The 18,615-nt window shown below is 35.5% G+C and overlaps 4 protein-coding genes across 6 annotated transcripts; 2 read left to right on the top strand and 2 right to left on the bottom strand.

Annotated features, from left to right (window-relative positions):
- The first annotated feature begins 2,608 nt into the window (after window positions 1-2,608).
- On the top strand, window positions 2,609-7,936 carry LOC124415831 (nucleolar MIF4G domain-containing protein 1). Of its 2 annotated transcripts, XM_046896499.1 has the most exons (10): window positions 2,609-2,708; window positions 2,807-3,276; window positions 3,697-4,155; window positions 4,417-4,646; window positions 4,854-5,138; window positions 5,268-5,455; window positions 6,386-6,561; window positions 6,630-6,982; window positions 7,102-7,233; window positions 7,343-7,936. In XM_046896499.1, the coding sequence occupies exons 2-10, from the start codon at window positions 2,835-2,837 to the stop codon at window positions 7,631-7,633; spliced, it is 2,556 nt and encodes an 851-aa protein (XP_046752455.1). In that variant the 5' UTR covers window positions 2,609-2,708; window positions 2,807-2,834; the 3' UTR covers window positions 7,634-7,936. The 2 variants fall into 2 exon arrangements, with proteins under 2 accessions (XP_046752455.1, XP_046752456.1); XM_046896500.1 differs by lacking the exon at window positions 2,609-2,708 and having other exon boundaries at window positions 3,157-3,276; window positions 3,706-4,155.
- A 393-nt stretch (window positions 7,937-8,329) lies between these two features.
- LOC124415840 (lysozyme 3-like) lies at window positions 8,330-12,899 on the bottom strand. Its single transcript, XM_046896514.1, has 4 exons — window positions 12,740-12,899; window positions 8,901-9,083; window positions 8,689-8,762; window positions 8,330-8,583 (listed from the first exon to the last, which is right to left on the bottom strand). Exons 1-4 carry the CDS (start codon window positions 12,801-12,803, stop codon window positions 8,449-8,451), a joined length of 456 nt encoding a protein of 151 aa, XP_046752470.1. The 5' UTR covers window positions 12,804-12,899; the 3' UTR covers window positions 8,330-8,448.
- Window positions 12,900-14,431: 1,532 nt separating this feature from the next.
- On the bottom strand, window positions 14,432-17,144 carry LOC124415836 (adenosine kinase 2-like). The gene is made up of 5 exons (XM_046896507.1): window positions 16,986-17,144; window positions 16,584-16,791; window positions 15,786-16,061; window positions 15,257-15,665; window positions 14,432-14,665 (listed from the first exon to the last, which is right to left on the bottom strand). Exons 1-5 carry the CDS (start codon window positions 17,000-17,002, stop codon window positions 14,538-14,540), a joined length of 1,038 nt encoding a protein of 345 aa, XP_046752463.1. The 5' UTR covers window positions 17,003-17,144; the 3' UTR covers window positions 14,432-14,537.
- Window positions 17,145-17,212: 68 nt separating this feature from the next.
- LOC124415839 (F-box/LRR-repeat protein 15) lies at window positions 17,213-18,576 on the top strand. 2 transcript variants are annotated; one of them, XM_046896512.1, is made up of 4 exons: window positions 17,213-17,325; window positions 17,473-17,494; window positions 17,526-17,787; window positions 18,137-18,576. In XM_046896512.1, the coding sequence occupies exons 3-4, from the start codon at window positions 17,596-17,598 to the stop codon at window positions 18,470-18,472; spliced, it is 528 nt and encodes a 175-aa protein (XP_046752468.1). In that variant the 5' UTR covers window positions 17,213-17,325; window positions 17,473-17,494; window positions 17,526-17,595; the 3' UTR covers window positions 18,473-18,576. The 2 variants fall into 2 exon arrangements, with proteins under 2 accessions (XP_046752468.1, XP_046752469.1); XM_046896513.1 differs by having other exon boundaries at window positions 17,261-17,378.
- Window positions 18,577-18,615: the final 39 nt, after the last annotated feature.

Here is an 18,615-nt window from a genome sequence, read left to right on the forward strand (position 1 = left end):
CGTAAGTGCAATTAATTTGGTGAATACGTCTCTCTCCACGGGGAAGTGCGCTTTATTTTTTGCTGGCTCAGTTTCGGTAATTAGCTCGATATCTATAGTTGTAAAACGCGTTTTATGTGATTGGTTCAACCGTTCAACCTAGACATGTGTTGGAAGAACTACTATCTACATGTAGACTCTGGAGCAACCGAGGAAGAGGTAAGAATAAGTACTAACTTGAATGATTGTTTGATAATGCAAAGTTGAATTATTTGATCACAGAATTTCGTCCTTGCCTAACATTCGGCGAATAAACATGGAAGTAGATGACAGTATCAAATAATTCAAGAACTAAAAATCCACAGCATACCATTGGCACTGTTTGTTCAATTAATTTGAGTTTCCTTTTTGTATTTTTCCCAGAGTTGACCTGAGACATCCCAGTAACTTCTCCATTACTGAGCAACGTTGGTGAGTTCGCATGCGTTTAGGTTACGGGTTATTTCCCTGGAACTCCTCTGTCACGTGGCGTGGCGGTAACAATTGTCACACAAATCTTTGATTTCTTAACTGCATGGATAGGCTCATTAGCGATTGCAACGATGCCCGACTTTCAATCGAATCATTCATTGGAAATTTATTCTACTGTAACTTACTTGAAGTTAAAAATTTTGCACGTTGCTAAAAACTGAATGAGTATCATGACAGGTAATCATCGCTTACTCGACATTCGCGAGAACAAATTGTGTTTAGTTGTACTGATATAGTAATCTACGTTTGAATTTAACAATAATGTCGTTTAAGTGGTGTATCTACCTGAGGTTTAAACATATTTGGACGAATATTTAATCAGATGCATATGATTGGTTAATCAATGAAATTTCAAAGTCTTGCATAATGTAAAGCAATCAAATTGCATGTTATTTCTTGATTTATTGTCAATTTTTAACAGTCAGCAAGTATCAATCAACTATATCGCTAATTCGCTTGGAAAAATGTTGATAGGCATACAGTTTTTAATCTATTTTACGAAGGTTGATGTACACTATAGTCCGCTAGCAATCACAAAGGTAATACATACAATCATGAGATTGGCAGGATACCACTGCGATACTGTGTCGTGAGATCAAATACTGATCGTTTCTGTGTCTTGAAACCCCTTCACCCGCTCGGCCGCGAAATCCGTGTCTTCCTACCGGCCGGCGTACGTTGCAGTCAACTTGCTTATCTAATTTTTAGGGGGGAGGGCTCAACAATAGCTGTCGAAATTGTACATACATCTGACAACCATTTTATTGAAATCCGCGTCTAACGTTGCTTCTTCTTAATTTGGTTTTTATCATTTTTGATTTTCACTTGTTTTTAATATCACCGTGTGATAGCTGGCTGGCTATGATACATAAACATTCTGCTCCTTCCAGGTACAAATTCACCAAAAAGTAAGTAACAGTGACCACGGCGCAAATGAAGAAGAATGATATGTGTTGGAAAGAATGGAGAATCGTTTAGATCGAATATAGGTAACCGGGTAGGTAGATGGTCGTTTAGGAATCCGTCGCGGAATTTATACATGTGTGTATCGTCCTGATCGGAATCAGGCTAGGCTAAGAAGATCGTGAGGTACCGCGATGTTACTAACTTTTGCAATCCACAGCGTCAAACGATCACAGAGATTTTCTTCCTGAAACACAAAAGACTCAACCATATAAAACTATGGATCATTTGCTAGATTTTAAATTTTAATGAGGACTAATCTCCCATTTTTTTCACTCTGCAACTTTTTGTAACATATCTCTGTCATCGTCTGAATGGGCAAAACGCATCTCTGGATCATCTATCGCGTTCCGTGGTACGCTAGATGGGGAGAGATACTGCGCCCGAAAGCTTCGCGTCGAAGAGGATCGCCGACCGTCACGCCACACAATAATGCATGCCTTCCAATCCCAGACTTGATTTGCATCTAAGAAAAACAATCCGCATCGCAATGTTTCGGATTCGTAAAGACGCAGATACGGATTGTATTTCGAAAGAATTTTCTGACAAATCCTAGTGTTTTAAAATTTTTACCAGGTTAATTGGTTCCACCTTCTTGCGAGGAATTAATCACGCAAAGTGAATACGCTTTTTGCCCGATAATTGATTATAGGAATTAATCCTTTTGCACGTCAGTTTCACAAAATGTAGATCAATAAATAAAGCACTCTTACGTGCCGAGCCTACAGCTTTTCAGTCAATTTTATTACCAATGATGAAGTCATTAAGTTTGATCGCGCCTTTGCGCGTTGACTTAATACTTTTCGATTCTGCGAGAACGCGCGAGGCAGGCAAGCCGCGGTTAACGCGCTGTGACAAAAATCGTGGAGTGTCTAGTGAGTGATATATCTTATCGTAAGTATTTATGAAATATTTCTGAGTGTTGGTGATCGTGTTATTTTCTGTGTCAACAAACCAATTTTTTTTACAATATTTATAGATACGGTTATGACGTCAGAATTTCAAGCCGCAAGTACGGCATCGAGTAACCGGGATACTCAATAGAGGGCGGTATTTCACGGTTCACTTTGGTGGTCCAATAATTCATGGAGTTGTCAGCTAAGCAATCTTTAATATTGTTTAGTCAATGTCGACATATTTTTTGACAACAAAAGTGACCACGTGCTTCAAAGTGTAATTGACTTTTCTATCTTTTGCACTGGATATTGGTTAAGATCAGGAATTATTCAGTATCGGTAACCAACATATATATGCATATTACCTAAATCATTGTCATTAAGTTTCGTGGTGCTACAAAATGCAGTACATAAATTAAAACATGTATTTTTTACAGATTTTGTTTACTGATCAAACTTGTAACAATGGGTATATTTGGTGATTCCAAGGGGAAAAAAAGTAGCAAGAAACAAAGAAAACCTAAGCCAATCGTGAAAACACGAAAGGAATTACGCAAGGAAAAACGGCAGCGGAAAAAGAATAACAGGGCTGAATATTATGCGAAGAAGAATCAGTTACCTGGAAAATCAAGTTTGAATCCTAACCATGACAAACCATCAGTAAAGTCTACGGTACCTCAAAGCACGAATAAAAATGCTACTCTTGATTTAGCGAAGAAAAAACAGGAACAAGAAAAAAAACAACAGCTGCGATTAGAAAAAGAAATGAAAAGAAACAGAAAAATTCATTTAAAAGAAGCCAACATTGCGGAAGATAAGATTATCAAGCAGTTGGAAAAAAATCTGAAACTAAACAAACGGAAGAGCAAATCAGTACCCAAGTCTTTCGCAGCTGATGGCCTCAGTTGTATCCTTTGAAACTGTGTGGTGTTATAGGAGTACGTTAAAATACGGTGTGTAAATTTACAATTAGGGATGCAGCAAACACTAAATCATACTTTCATAATATACATTATATAATTAAAATTACAACATACCAATGCTATCTACTTGAAGTTTAAATTGATCAAGCTTGATTGAAAAGACTTCCAACAGTAAATGAAATTGTCCATCAATGCAACATTAGCCATAATTTCACCATTTTGTACACCTAAATAGCTAATTAGGTTTCATTCAATGTACAAAATAAAGGAATATCTAACATTGAAATTCATAAATGGAAATTTAAATTTTTAATCAAGCTTGATCAATCAGAACTTCAGTTACATGAAACATTAACATTTCTCAGGCAAATATCCACTCTGAAATTTCCTTAATAATAATATAGACTTACTAGAAATGTGTGACGATGAGAACAGAAAGCTTGCCGTCGAAACTGAAAAGCAACTGTTAGCTGCAGAGTCAGGGTCAGAATTGGAAGACGATTTCATCATGATCACAGATGCCGCGAGCAAAAAACAGCAGGAATTGTCCAGGAGTTATAAATCTGATGATGGCGAGAGCCTTGATTCAAATATTTCAGGTAATTCCGAAATTGATGAGCATAGTAGTAATGAAGGGGAATCATCTTGTGCAAAGAATATGACTGAACAGCAAATGAATCGCACTAGTAAACGAAAAGCTGATTCTGAAAATGCAGCTCCAGTTGTACCACGCAAAAAAATGTTAGCCACGATTGACTCTTCTAATAGTGACACAGAGCCCTCTATGGGTGACAGTGATCCTGACGAGGACGAGATACTGGAAGTTGTGGAAGATGAAACGGATTCTGAAAATCCCAAGGAAGGTAAATTTGTCAGAATTGTTTTATTTAATACGTTAAGCGTGACTTTGGTGTCCGGGGACCGGCAGTGAACTTTTAGTTTAGGCGGTGTCGATTCGTGGAACCGTCAGTATAAAGGGCTACTACACCGCCTGAACGGAAAGCACAGCAATATCAGATCTCCTTTTAACGTGTTACAAATTCATAAGATTTCATTTAAAAATAGAATGCTTAGACTGAACAATATTACTTCATCTAAGAGATGTGTCTTTTATTGGAATTCAGGTGCTGATGAAGAATCCAATCAGCTTTGGGAAGATATATATGGTAGAACAAGAGATAAGTTAGGAAATATTGTATCACATACTACCGGTAAATATGTCCCACCTGCAGTGAGGGATAAACTGAAAAATTCCGATTCCTTAAAAGACGAAAAATTGATAAGACTCAAAAAACAAATAAAAGGCTTATTGAATAGATTGGCTGAACACAACATGCATAGTATTGTCTCACAGGTATGCACACATGCAAACGTATAAAACACACTATCATAACTATTTCAAAGTAAAATGTTTCTAGACTAGTGTTATTACAACAATCGTACAACTAATTTCGAATAAATATATGTAATGCACATCTAAAGCTATTAAAAACAATAATTCATATACTTCTTGGACAAATATTGTCTGTTGTGAAACATACTATGGTATTATGATTTTTAGTTGGATGAACTGTACATGTCCCACAGTCGTAACGACATGAACGAAATGTTGTTTACTTTGATGAAAGAATCTATCGTTGCTCCAGTGCTGACACCAGATCGCCTTATCACAGAACACATGATGCTCGTAGCGATCCTTCATGCAAATGTTGGAACGGAAGTTGGTGCACATTTCCTGTTATCTTTAATAAAAGAGTTTGACGAAATGTTAAACAGTTCACCAGAAGTTGAAAATAAAGAGTTGGACAACATCATACTGATGATTTCACACCTGTATAATTTTAAGGTATTACAGTTTACATGCTATAATATGTGTATAATTTATATATAATAATCTATTTTCGCAAATCGTAATATCTAGTTTATCCCATATCATTTGTATTTGATAGCTAACATTTTATTTTTAAACAAACAGGTATACGACTCTCAACTTTTGTTCCAAGTACTTACAAGACTATCGGAAAAGTTCATGGAAAAAGAAGTTGAATTAATTTTGCATGTTCTGAAAACTGTAGGTTTTGTTATGAGAAAAGATAACCCAACTATGCTGAAGGAGTTTATATTCAAGTTACAACAAAAAGCTGCAGACACGACTGAGAATAGGTAAACAGCTGCAACTCGTGCAAGTATTATTATGGCCTAAAAAATGGAGGTTGATAAAATCGCATTCCAGAAGTGGTTACAGGAAATAATTACCAAATGCCACGTACAATACCTTAAGGGGGGTGACAAGGTAAGAACAGTAGAAAATGATCATTTTATTTAACGTTTTATTGTGACTAGACTAATCCGGATTTCTGTTTTAAAACATAAAAAAGTTTTTGAAACCATCTCAAAAAATGATTTCTGTACGTCCGTTTAAGTGGAGTTCTACATAAGACGATTTGCAAAACTGTGGCCACATTTGCACGCAAACAAAATATTTGAAATACAAAAATCAAGAGTTTTTTAAATTTTCAGTATATCCTCTAAGCTTCCACTGTATAAATGTTGTATAAACTGAAATTTGGCGTATTTGTAATTTTTTTGGTGTTCTTTTGGAACTTTCAAGAACGTTTTCATCGCATAATCTGATTAAAAAAAATCGCAACTAAGCCAAATTTCAGTAAATGAAAAACCCGTTCCGTGGGAGCTTAGAAGATATATTGAGGATTCTAAACAGTCTTTGTTTTTGCATGTCGGGCATTGCGTTCGCCTACAAACGTGGCCATCGTTTTGCAAATCGCCTTCTGCAGCGCTGTACTCAAACAGATCTACAGACGTCAATTTTTGAGACAATTTACTAAAATTTTCAGTGTTTTGGAGCGGAATCTGAAGCTTTCAAATGCGTTTTGGTTCACTCTGTTCCATCCATTAGTCTAGTCACAATAAAAAATTCAATGAAATGATCATTTGCTATTCCTTTTACATTGGCACGCCCCTTAAAACCAAATTTATATCATTTTAATCCAAGATTTTTGTTTCCAACTTTTTCCACTTCTTGTTTTAACTAAAAATTCCTTATGTTTATTTATAATGATCACTTTATTGCAGCTCGAGGGTTCAGTTTATGTTGGACATTTTGCTGGCGATTAAAAACAATAATATGACAAAAATCCCGCAGTACGATCCAACACACGGTGAACACTTGAAAAAGCTTATGAAGACTTTAGTAAGGAAAGGAAACTATGTAACCCAACTAAATATATCGCTAGACGATTTATTAAAAGGTATTTTCAGCTTTTACTTAAACTTTTGTAGCAAAAGATTGCAGCTAAAATTATTTACACTTTCACAGCTGACCAACGGGGTAAATGGTGGATAGTCGGGTCAGCATGGTCAGGAAACACAGATATTGTAAAACCCATTCAAAAAACCGATACTAGTGTAACAACATTTAGTCAAAAAATATTGGACTTGGCTCGCAAGCAGCGCATGAACACAGACATTAGAAGAAATATATTCTGTGTGCTAATGACGGCAGAAGATTTCCTTGATGCGTTTGAAAAGCTTCATCACCTAGGATTGAAGAATCAACAGGATAGAGAAGTCATTTATGTGATTCTAGATTGTTGTCTCCAAGAAAAAAAATTCAATCCCTATTACGCTGTGTTGGCACAAAAATTTTGTGACTACGACCGGAAATACCAGGTAAGTTACTTTAAGAAACTGTTTGTCACGTTACTCCTTGCTTATGTAGTTGGAATATTACGATGATTCAGTTTTTCATTATCTTCTCTGTATCACTGTAATGGAATTAATATTTGTAGATGACTATACAATACACTTTATGGGACAAATTAAAGACTTTGGAAAATTATACAAACAATCAACTGACAAATCTTGCAAGATTTTTAACTCATTTATTCATTGAAAAGGGGCTTGCTTTGTCCGCATTGAAGGTAATTGATTTTTATTAAACTATTGCTTGTCACTAGAAAGGTATGTTGACGAATTTATAACATGTAATGTGAGATAAAGCAGCATTGTCAAGCCAAATTATATTCACAGGTAATTCAATTTGGGGAGCTGGATAAACCTACCTTAAAACTCGTCAGACAAATCATGCTTGGAATTCTTCTTCACGAAAGTACAGATGCCTGTACCCAAGTTTTTGAAAGAATATCACTGTCACCACAACTACAGAATTTCCGAGAAGGTCTCAGATTATTTATACGCCATTTTCTTCTAAAGAATATCAAAGTTGGAATAATACCAGAGGCAGAAATGGTTAAATTAAAAGAAAGAGCTGAAATTGCTGAAAACACGCTCACAAAACATGGAGTCAAGACAGTATTTTAGAACTTCATTGAGATACGCACTACATGTACGCACACATGCCATTTAACGTAATAAGTAATTCGGCTTACTACAGCACGCACGGAGCACAGTTTCCTGAGTATTGGCTTTATATCCATACAATAACATGTTTTTTTCCATTAAAAGTGAGTAAAAGGAAAAGACACTAATGCTCGCCCAGCAGATTCTTGAAAGCAGTAATTTCTGTTGGGTAAAAGCTGGAAAGGAAATCATACTAAGTGCTTTTCAACGAATTCACTGTACACTCATCCTCAGAAATACGGAATTGCGCGTTGTAATGTGTAATTAAAAGATTGATGCATGAATTTAGCTGAATTACGAATCAGACTAATAATATTCCAATATAAATATGTGCACTTATTAAGGGGAATTCCCAGTGGAGTCTTCCCTTAACTTTAATATAAAACAGCAACTGTATAAAATGCGAAATAATGTAAAATATTTATAGACTCGTTATATGATTGTTTTGAATTTTCTCCCAACCTCATTCGTATTCTTCAACAAATAACAGGTTGCTAGGCGGTTAAAACGATAGAAAGTATCGTCGGGCTTAAAATCAGGTGAAAAAAAATCATTTTGTCTAGCAGAAATGTGAAGACGAAATGTCTTGAACTATGACCATCATAGGTATAGCATAAAATCTTGTGACGTATTCAACGGAAAAATGAATCAATTTTTGAATTCGGGAAATTTTTTCTGTGGTTTTTTTTTATTAAAAATTCGTTGATGATGAATAAATTGTAGATTATGATTTCTTCGCTGTTTACAAATGTGCGAAAGTTATGCTCTTATAATATTTATCCAAAATGCTGCATACATAAGTTGAAAGCATTTTCGTATTTAGGCTCCAGGCCTCCGCCACACCCGTATCCGCCTAAGCGATGAATGCGGGCGAAATCCTTGCAGTCAATCACTCTATCTCCATTGCAATCCTACAATTGAAAAAAATCAATAATTACTTTATGTATAGTGGAAATACGAATCCCAGCGTCCACGTAAAAAAATAAATCAACCATTATTTGCTTCGAGTAACATACCTGTCCGAATTTGTTCATGTAGCCTTCAACAGCTCTAGCTGCGCAGAATGGTTCATTGACACATTGAGCATAAGCTGGAACGAATAAAAAAATATTTATACTTTAACGGTTACGAGCTCTCGCACTTTTTCAATGAAATTAATTTCTAAGATCAGTCGCTTTTGTAAATGGAGCCGTTGCTCATCAGCTCAATTATTGTATAGTGAACCCACCTCCAGAATCGGTGTTCGGTTGTCCGTTGAGAGTCGGCTTGCCGCCGTCTGACCAATATCCCCAAGTGATACGGAACGGTCCGCAGACGTCACCGTCACATGCCAAAGTTTGATTACATCCGGAGGAGGCCTCGCAGATGCAGCCTAAGCATGTCTTGTCGAGTACGATCGGTGCTTGTTGACCTGAGTTAAAAAGAAGCCAAGGTCATCGAAACGTCATCGTTAATTATGGTTTAGCTTGTACAAAGAGCTGTGGGTGGGTCTGAATTTCATCCATTGTCAGCATGCAAATTATTATATTAAATCCTGTAATTAAACTGCTCTAATTGAGCAGGCTTAGAAGATAAACCGACACTTATCACTTATTATTAAATCGATTCGAAACTAAATCCAAGCTAAACATCACGGGTGTTTCACTGATCTGCGAAACTTGATTTCATTGAACTTGAGTTCTTTCAACATCTGCTGACCTCGGAGCGCCGCGCCGTTTCTTGGGAATAAATATGAATATATATATATATGTCACATGTGTGTATATACACGTATAGGTATGTGTATGCCTTTTCACAAACCGGATCCACCTCATATCAAACACCCTGATCAATGAAAAACGAAAGTTCTGTACAGGTAACGTGTATAGCATGGTGTCTGGGAAGATGCAGAATATCTATAGCCTATAGGAATAGATTTTCACATATCTTTCCGTAATACGCATGTACCTTATACTGCAATAAGGATCTACGAATGTTAGTGGACTAAGGATAACTTGCAGTAAAGGAATTAGACTGCGATCGTGTATATGGAGTACCATAATGTAAACGAGTATAATTATTTTCTTGAATTTATTGATACATCGTTAAACGGCACTGCATTCAACATGTGTCATATACATAATTTCTCGATGTATGGAAAAACATAAACCTGTCGTGAAATCTCGCTGAAAGAAATAAGCAGCTGAGTCTGACACTGTCGGAGGTAGCCAGGAAAATAAGATTAAATCTCATTAGTTGTTCCGAAGAATATTGCGGCTGCAGTGTACAACATGATAATAAAAATTACTCGACGCCGCGAAAACAGTCACGAACACTATGATACTCTTCGGCACTATGATACTCAGGCTTCGAGTCTCAATGTCGAAATATATTTACCTCCAATGACATCCGTAAATTCTTTAGTGTGCAGTGACCACGGACAATGCAACGGTACGAAAACAGCTTCGAAATCTCTCCTTATAAGAAATCATTGCGTCGAAAAATCTTATGCGACAGACGTGACCGAATACGATATCCAATCCTAAGAAACTCTTGATGATTACTACAGTTATTCTTATTTTTGATTTTTCTTCAAGTATTTGAGGACATTCCACAATTGAAAAAAAGAACACCTAGGAATACCAGCAATAGCTCAATTTTAGTTTTGAATGCATGATTTTAAAAACAGGTACGTTTACTCGTGAGTGAGATCTCGAACGCCGTGCCGTGAATACAAATCGTATGTACTTGCTTAGACTGTCCGGAAGACAAAAGCAACTATCGTGATCTAATGCAATTTTTTTTTCATGTGCATCCGTTTGTGGAGTCGCATATATGCAAAAATGCGAGGATTAGAAGAAGACGTGCAATTATATACTTATAATAATGGTACTCGGTATGTTCGTTAATCTTCATCACTATCTTGAATGAGTTTGCATCCAAACAACAAGGAGGCTAGAGTAGTACAACTTCATCAGTGTATAATACAGTCTACAAATTATCGTCCATAGGTTTGCTATTGCGAATAAATTGATGGCCGATAATTATGAAACTCTAATTCTAAACAATCGAGTCCGAATCAGACGATGGAAGGCTGAAATAGTAACGTTTTTTCGTTTATTTTTTCATTTGAGTAAAACATGCTCGTAGCTTTGTTGTACACGGACCTCTTAACTATCGCCCTGAATTGCTTTGCCATATATGCGACGACGGAATAAGGTGTTGAAGGTTACAGCGATCATTATGAATCAATTTTATAATACAATATATATCCATGACATCATCCGTGTGACAAAGTGTTTTACGTATGCTACGCGTACTGCGAATTCGATGATTAATAGTCTTCTCGGTGTCGTATTGATTATTCTTTAACCAAGGTTTTCGCAATTTTTCTCAATGGTGATCTACTGTATTTGTACAAAAACTTATAGTTTTACGTACAAAGGCTTATTCGTCCGCCTTTCTTGTCATATGACTAATGGGTCCAGTTTCGAGTATTCTGCAATTATATAAATTGGCGGTACGATTTTTTGTATATATATTTCATTGTTAGAATGGTTTACGAGCTCCTATCAACTTCTTAATCGGATATTGTTGAGTTACAGTTGTTTCTTTAACGTTTTCCAATATACGCGAGGTATCACAAGTCGTGTGCCGTGAAGTCTTTCATAACAAAGAGGAATTCGTCAGGCCTTGATGTTTTTCTTCGAACTTCTAAATGGGCTGAATTTGGAGAATCTTTGTGAAATTTAATTGTTGGAAATTCTTCAACTGCTCTCTCATATTTGAAATTCAAAACGAGAAAGTGGATCAAAGTATCGATATTCGTCCAGCAAGTTGCACAGAAATAATCAACGTGCAGTGATACTTGCAGGCATAAATTATTGATAAGATCATTGAAACCTGTTGATAGGATCCTATTCATTTACATATAATAGCGGGGTTATTCCTGAAACATCCGTTGTGTTTTCATCTCTGAATCATTCGTACCGGATTCATGGATCCGGAAAGATCGTAACGTTGGATGGCGTGGTACCCTTGGTGACCAGGATGTTTCGTGACGAGTCTCAATTTGCGTGTGGGCGCACGCATACAGCCGCATTTGGTGAATCGTTCACATATACTCAATGACAAGTGTGTCTTAACATACATACGTGTGCAGAAGTGTGGGTATCCTTTGTAAGGATTTTTGATAATCATGAGATCGAATAAAAACTCTACGAGGAACCGTTGAGATACTAAACGACCCAACTATGAATGAGATCCTGGAATCTTCTCGTGATTTCAACGTGATTAAATAATAGAGATAGATATTGCAGAGATTTATAAGAAGTATTTGGTAGTTTTCTTGGTTAAAAATTTAGACTGAAAATATTTGAGGTACCTGTAATTTTTTTGAACATTCCAAAATCCAAATATCCCAAAATTAAATGAATTAATCCAATAATCGTCGTCAAAAATAATTTGTTAATACTCTGAGCAATAATCTTACCTACCGCAACACTAATAAGAATTATACTATAAAGACAAAGTAAATGGAGCGAAGTTTAGTTAATATATACGTAACCCGTGAATATGACGATCGTGGGATCAACAAGAAATTGTTGAAAAACTTACGAAAAATTTATATCTATCAGATAATTATGAGCAGTTAGCAGGGAAATTATATACTGAAAATTGTTCTGATGATTCGGCCAACCCGGTAGTATAATATTAAAACCACACCTGTAGCTATTCTTTTTCTACAAAATTGCAGTGTAGACCACGACTTTACTGTTTCATGGAAATATTTTTACCAGCATGTTGACTGCTCCACCCTTTCAACTCTTACTCAACCGCGTATGAATAACCAAGCACCGTAAAATTCAATTTGATAGTATAGATCCTTGCAACTAATTGCGCGAAAGCAGTTGGACTTTATTACCACGCGTAACACTGGAATTATGGAAGTTACATATTACCGTGTTACTATAAAACGTCTAATTTTGCATAAAGACGTATGAACATTGAGTGAATTGAATTGAATAATACGTTGAATATACGAATATACATACATAATGGACTTGGTAAACAAAATGAGAAACTCACCGTATACAAATGTAAGGAGCACGCAAGATGCTGCGGTAGCCAGAAACACGTAATTCACGGCCATCTTCTTATATTATTACTAATATATTATAGTAATAATAATGATCAATTATCACAGATTTGCCCGCTCACGGACTCGTCGAACACTGTCCACGGGCTGAAGGTACTTCGGCTTTTATACCTGTATGTGTCAATGTCACGGCGTGGTTGGAGGTGGGGAAACCAAAGAACACACACACTCAAGATATTGCTCACGCGGATTTCGGAATTTAGTTTATAATTATTCAAATTTTACGCGTTAACGACCCTTCATGTGTGGTTCGAAGAATTTCACGACCGTCTTCAATCAAGGATAAAAATTATCGGTTCGCTAATAACCACGCTGCGGAACTTCTCAATTACACGATACAACTGTACAATATCTATTATACATATTCATAACTACCAAGAAATATGCAAGACGCCTAAAAATACTTACAAGTTTTCCACCAGAAGTAAACGTAATTGACTGCTAAATATAAAATCCAAAATGTTGATAAATAGAAATAATCATTTATTTTAAATTTACATATGTATGACAGGTACTTAAGCCTGCGTGATTGCACTCAGCAGCTTAAAGTTTGTAATAAACTGAATAATTTCATTTTTTCTATTCCGATGATCATAATAATTATTTCTCAGAGTATTTGTTACCTTTGCAATTTCCGCGTAAGTGTACATAATACACATCCGCGTCAGATTGATTTGTATTGTAATCGATTGCAAATGCAAGTAAATTATCATACGATCCGTTTACTGCCCATGACAATACTAAACGTGACTACCGTAATTACCGGGAACTCTTTGAATCTCGATACTTAATCGAAAACTATAAGAATTGGAAATCTTAGAACGGCCTAGAATGATCAGAAACGTGAGTTGTTAGGTAGATACTAATAATGTAATCAAATCTTTGCACTATTCATGTTGTACGCGCTTAGGATTCTAATTAGAAGCAAATGAAATATTACTATAACAAAGGAATCATTGTTACAAGTTTACCGATTATATTTGAAAACGACGACGAAATACCTGTATGACAAAATAAAAAAACTTTTTTATACCTAGCCGAGGACAGGACGATAAACATGTAACGTTATATATCGGTAAATATTTGGTTAATAATTATATGTTATACAGAAGTTCCTAAACATGCAACAAATGAACGGTGAATCAATATACAAGTATATACACCTATCTATCTATATGATCTAAGATATATTTACACATATAACATAAATATTAAAAAGCCAATTTAAAAATATGTCAATGTCTGAGATGTATTAGGAAAAAGTACAATTTTCTGTCAGACGAGTCCTCGATTTCTTGTTGCGTGACTCAGTGAGTCAACGCAAAAACATGCTTACAGAAATAATACTGCATCGAAACTATACGGGGAAAAATATTCAATCGTGAACGGGACACATCCAAGTAATGATAGATGTGTGTACTCAGAACTGGCTTTTTAAATATTTTACGAAATTAAGAGATCGTTTATTCACAAATTGAATTAAATACCCTATTACGCCGTGTTGCGGTCACGCATTAACTTAACAAAATAAATAAACAAGGCTACAGTGCTATAATTTTGATCTCACGAAAGATAGATCGTAAAAATACCGTTCTATGAAAACGTGCTATTTCATATTTGTACGCTTGAAATGACTATAATCAATTATAATACAGTGATCAGTAGTTTTTATTTAAGTTTATTATAATTTGTATTAAACACAATATTTAACTACAAAATTGTAATTTATCATATTGCAAAATCAGGCTTGCCTTCGTAAGTACATCCAGATCTCTGTATAATTTGCGATGCTGCCCAGATTCCGCATTTGATAGAAGTTTCTAAACTGCGTCCCTGGATGAACTGTGCCAAAAATCCTAAATAACAATTGTAAATTCATGTTTTTTTAACCACAATAATAAGCGATGGAGAATCTCGAATGTAAATCTAATTTCAGCTACCTATGCTATAGTTTAAAGATATTAGAAAAGTTGTAAACGATATTCTGTAAAAGGGTTCCCATAAATTTCGTAAGGTTCTCAGTGGTCTCCAGAATTATAACTATGCATAAACTAAAGTAGCAGAAAGTTAAATTTTTCGAAATTCTTTTGTTTTCTTCGCTTCGTCGTGAATGTTGCCGTTGGAAAGGGTGAATAATTTGAATCTCATTGAAAAACTTGATTTTGACTCAACTTTTGCAGTATAGTATAGTGACCATAAATTTATTCATATATTATACGAGGAATTCCGCACGAGAACACGCCTTGTATTGAATGTAGAAATTTTTTGAAAATAATGTAAGCTACAAGAAATAAAAAAAATTGAACACAAGTTCTGAGAACGTCTCACAGAAAGCACATGCTAAAATGAGAAAACGATAAAGTCAGAAACATGTAAAATATTGAGTTTAAAATCCTGATAAATGACATTACACAATTTATGGATTGCTTTTAAGATGCGATTTTTACCTCCAACAAAGGCGTCCCCAGCTCCATTAGTATCAACAACCTTTTCTTCAGGTATTTGGTCAACAGAGAACTCAGTTATTGTATTGTCCTTGGCTAAAATAACAGGGCCATGGCCTTGTGTAAAGATAACGATGCGTTTTCTCTTGTCGTTAATCTTTTCCATCTTCGAAATTTCCAGCGCGATTTCTTTTATATCCTTTGTTCCTAATTTGTTCACAGTTGCGAAAGTTTCTGCTTCAGTTTCATTGCCAAACAATATATCTACATACGGTAAAGCAGCTCTCATGGGTGTTTTAAAAAATTCACACAAAAATGGTGCGCTCAAATTCATAAGAAAAGTTTTCTGCTTGTCAAGAGCATGACTAGCAACCTCTTGTATAGTTTCTGGACTAACGGTCAAAAAGAACCCCTGGAATAAATAAATATACAGAATTCACATGTTATTCTATAGAAGCAACCATAACTATCTGTTACTACTAATAATTGCGAAACAGATCGAATTTTATTGAAATTTCCTAAACTCACTCACCGAGATATAAATAAACGCCGCCTTTTCTAATAATTCTCTATTTTCAGGTACTTGAATGTGTGACACAGAGAAACAATTTGCTGCAGCTAAATTCGCGCACAAGGATCGCTCCTTGTGAGTGATGAGTACTGCGCATGTACCTGTTGGCTCTTCGTCTGTATACTGATAACGTACATTAATCCCATCTGATCGTGCTTTATCTTCTAAAATTTTTGCGTACTTGTCATTGCCAACGCATCCCATAAATGTCGCGACATTTGGTCGCTCAAGAAACCACTATTTGAAATAGACATGACAAAAATTTGTAATTAAATATAATAAATTATTCGTTGGTTTGGATCCAGATAAAATTGATCACGTTTTACTTTCTAAACAGACCTTGGAATATTTTAAAAATTAACGGTACCCAGGGAATTAAAGATTTCAAACTTATTCAGTTCATTGGAAGTTTACAGACACTGATTTCTTTAAGCAGTTATTTAAAAATTATTTAGATACACATCGATGGAAAATCAATCCAGTGAAAAAATTTGATATCTATGGAATATTTTCAAAGTTAACGGTACCTAGGGAATTTAAGATTTGAATCTTGTTCAGTTCATTGGAAGTTAATTACAGATACTAATCTGTTTAAGCAGACATTTATTACTTTTTTGGATACGCTTCAATGGAGAATAAATCTATTTAAAAAAATTGATATCCATGATGCGCTAATCGAAGACTTTTAGAAATCTAGCTTTTCAAATTGCATAAAATATCTACTACAATCCCTTATATAAATTTAATAAGAATAATTACTTGAGCTACTCGCATAGAGTTTTGTGTTGAGCCTCCAGCAATAAATTCAGCTTTATACTGCTCTATTAACTCATCGTACAAAGTTTTATGTTTTTTTTCAGCCAGGATGGCATCGTTTGGCTTTAGCTCGTACTTTTTCAAAAAGTCTTCATCTACGGTGGCAGATATGTCGAGGAGGGGGTTGCCCATGCCCAGTAGAAGACCCTCTCTGAATCAAATACGTATATAAATTAATGCAATGCTTTAAACGATACTTGCGGTCATTCGCTTTAAATCTCGTCATACCTAACCTATAAACCGAGAATACTAATTTACAGATTAGGTATTACGAATGCAATTACATGTTTCTAACTACGTTCAGAAATTTGTAGATAATTACTAATATAATGGAACCTTCCGTACTTCAGTTCTTCCGCCATTTGAACACAATTTTAACGATTTTATTCCTCCAAAACAGCAGAGTATATTCCGCAGGCAGCGTGGACTGTGATAATGTAATTACGTTGAATCTACGGATCGCACACGTACTGCGGAAGCAACTATTGGACGCAACGTTTCAGTAATAAGTTGGCAGCACAAAGATAGCTCGTAAAAATTGATATTTCGCCACTCGTGCGACCTCGTAACTCCTGTTTTATCGCAAAGCTCATCGTTTGACATTTTTCCGTGCAAATATAGCCTGCCGTAAACGTAACAGAATATGGAGATATACTTCTGTTGACCCTAAACCTAAATAAAACACGTAAAGTATCCGCTGATCGTACACAATTCGTGTATGTGAATGTATGATTTTACGTAAGTGCTGATAAGCAGCTGTATGAAAGTATCACTTGTGACGTATATGTGCAGCTTGAATATGTTCGTACTAATTTTTTTTTCCTCCTCACAGATTATGTGAAATGGTATGAAAATACAATAATATTGGTTGCTGAGCGTCTTTACTCAGTTATAAAATACATCGTTATTTGCTACTGACTGCTGTGTCGGCATTCAAAATCTGAGAAGTACTATTATGATACATTTGGTGGACTTACCTTGGGTGGATGTGGTCTATGCGCATATTTTTTCCCACTTGAACTTACAAGATTTGTTCAGCTTGCGATGCGTTTCAAAAGAACTTTGCCTTCTTGTCGACAAATATTTCGTTCCGTGGCAATCGTTGGATCTCTCTGATTATACTTGTATTGGATCTACTGCTTTTGGAGTACGCTCTCACAAATAGTATTTCTTCTTTCGACAATTGATCATTCAAAGACATGAAATGTTAATGAATAATCATGAATGGAACACGTTGGTTCAACTGTGTACCAACTAGGTTCTCTTTAGTCGTGTTGTAAGAGGGAGGAGCTGGACTACGTAGTATTGATCAATGATAAATATACTGAAAGAATTATACACATGAGGGCTCATCTGATCTCTTTTTTGCATTGCTTCCAAATATGTAATGCAATTATGGATCTTTTTCGTCGGACCTGTTGACCACTCAAAATAATTTTTGTCCAGCTACCCTGGCAGTTTCTCATGTATAATTTTCTCTTCTTTTTTTACACAAGGTATTGGTGCGATCTTGTAACAACTTGAAATATGTTAATCTAAAAAACAACAACTGGCTCGACAGTATTCAACTCATGTTATTGTTACACAAGCATTGTAACTTGACAGCGTTAGATCTGAGCGGATGTAACAATGTATGCCTGCATCGCAGTTCCATTGATATTTCCAAGTGTCAGAATCTCACTTCAATAAAACTACAGAATTGCACGTGGGTTACTGAACGGTTTTTACTGAACTTAGCACAATGCACTAAATTGCAAGAGGTGATATTGGCAGACTGTTATCAAGTATCAGATCAAGCAGTAATTTCTTTTTGCCAAAACTCGGGGAGGTGAGATACCAGCATACATAGTTTTTTTTTTAATATTCTCAATAGTATTTGTTATTAGGCTTTAAAAATAGTTTTCAAAATGAATATATTCTCAGCGCTTCAATAATTATGAATAATTTAATCCCCTAAATGATTTTTCAATCCAAA

Source organism: Diprion similis, chromosome 2 (genome assembly GCF_021155765.1).
Source record: "Diprion similis isolate iyDipSimi1 chromosome 2, iyDipSimi1.1, whole genome shotgun sequence".
Lineage (NCBI taxonomy): Eukaryota > Metazoa > Arthropoda > Insecta > Hymenoptera > Diprionidae > Diprion > Diprion similis.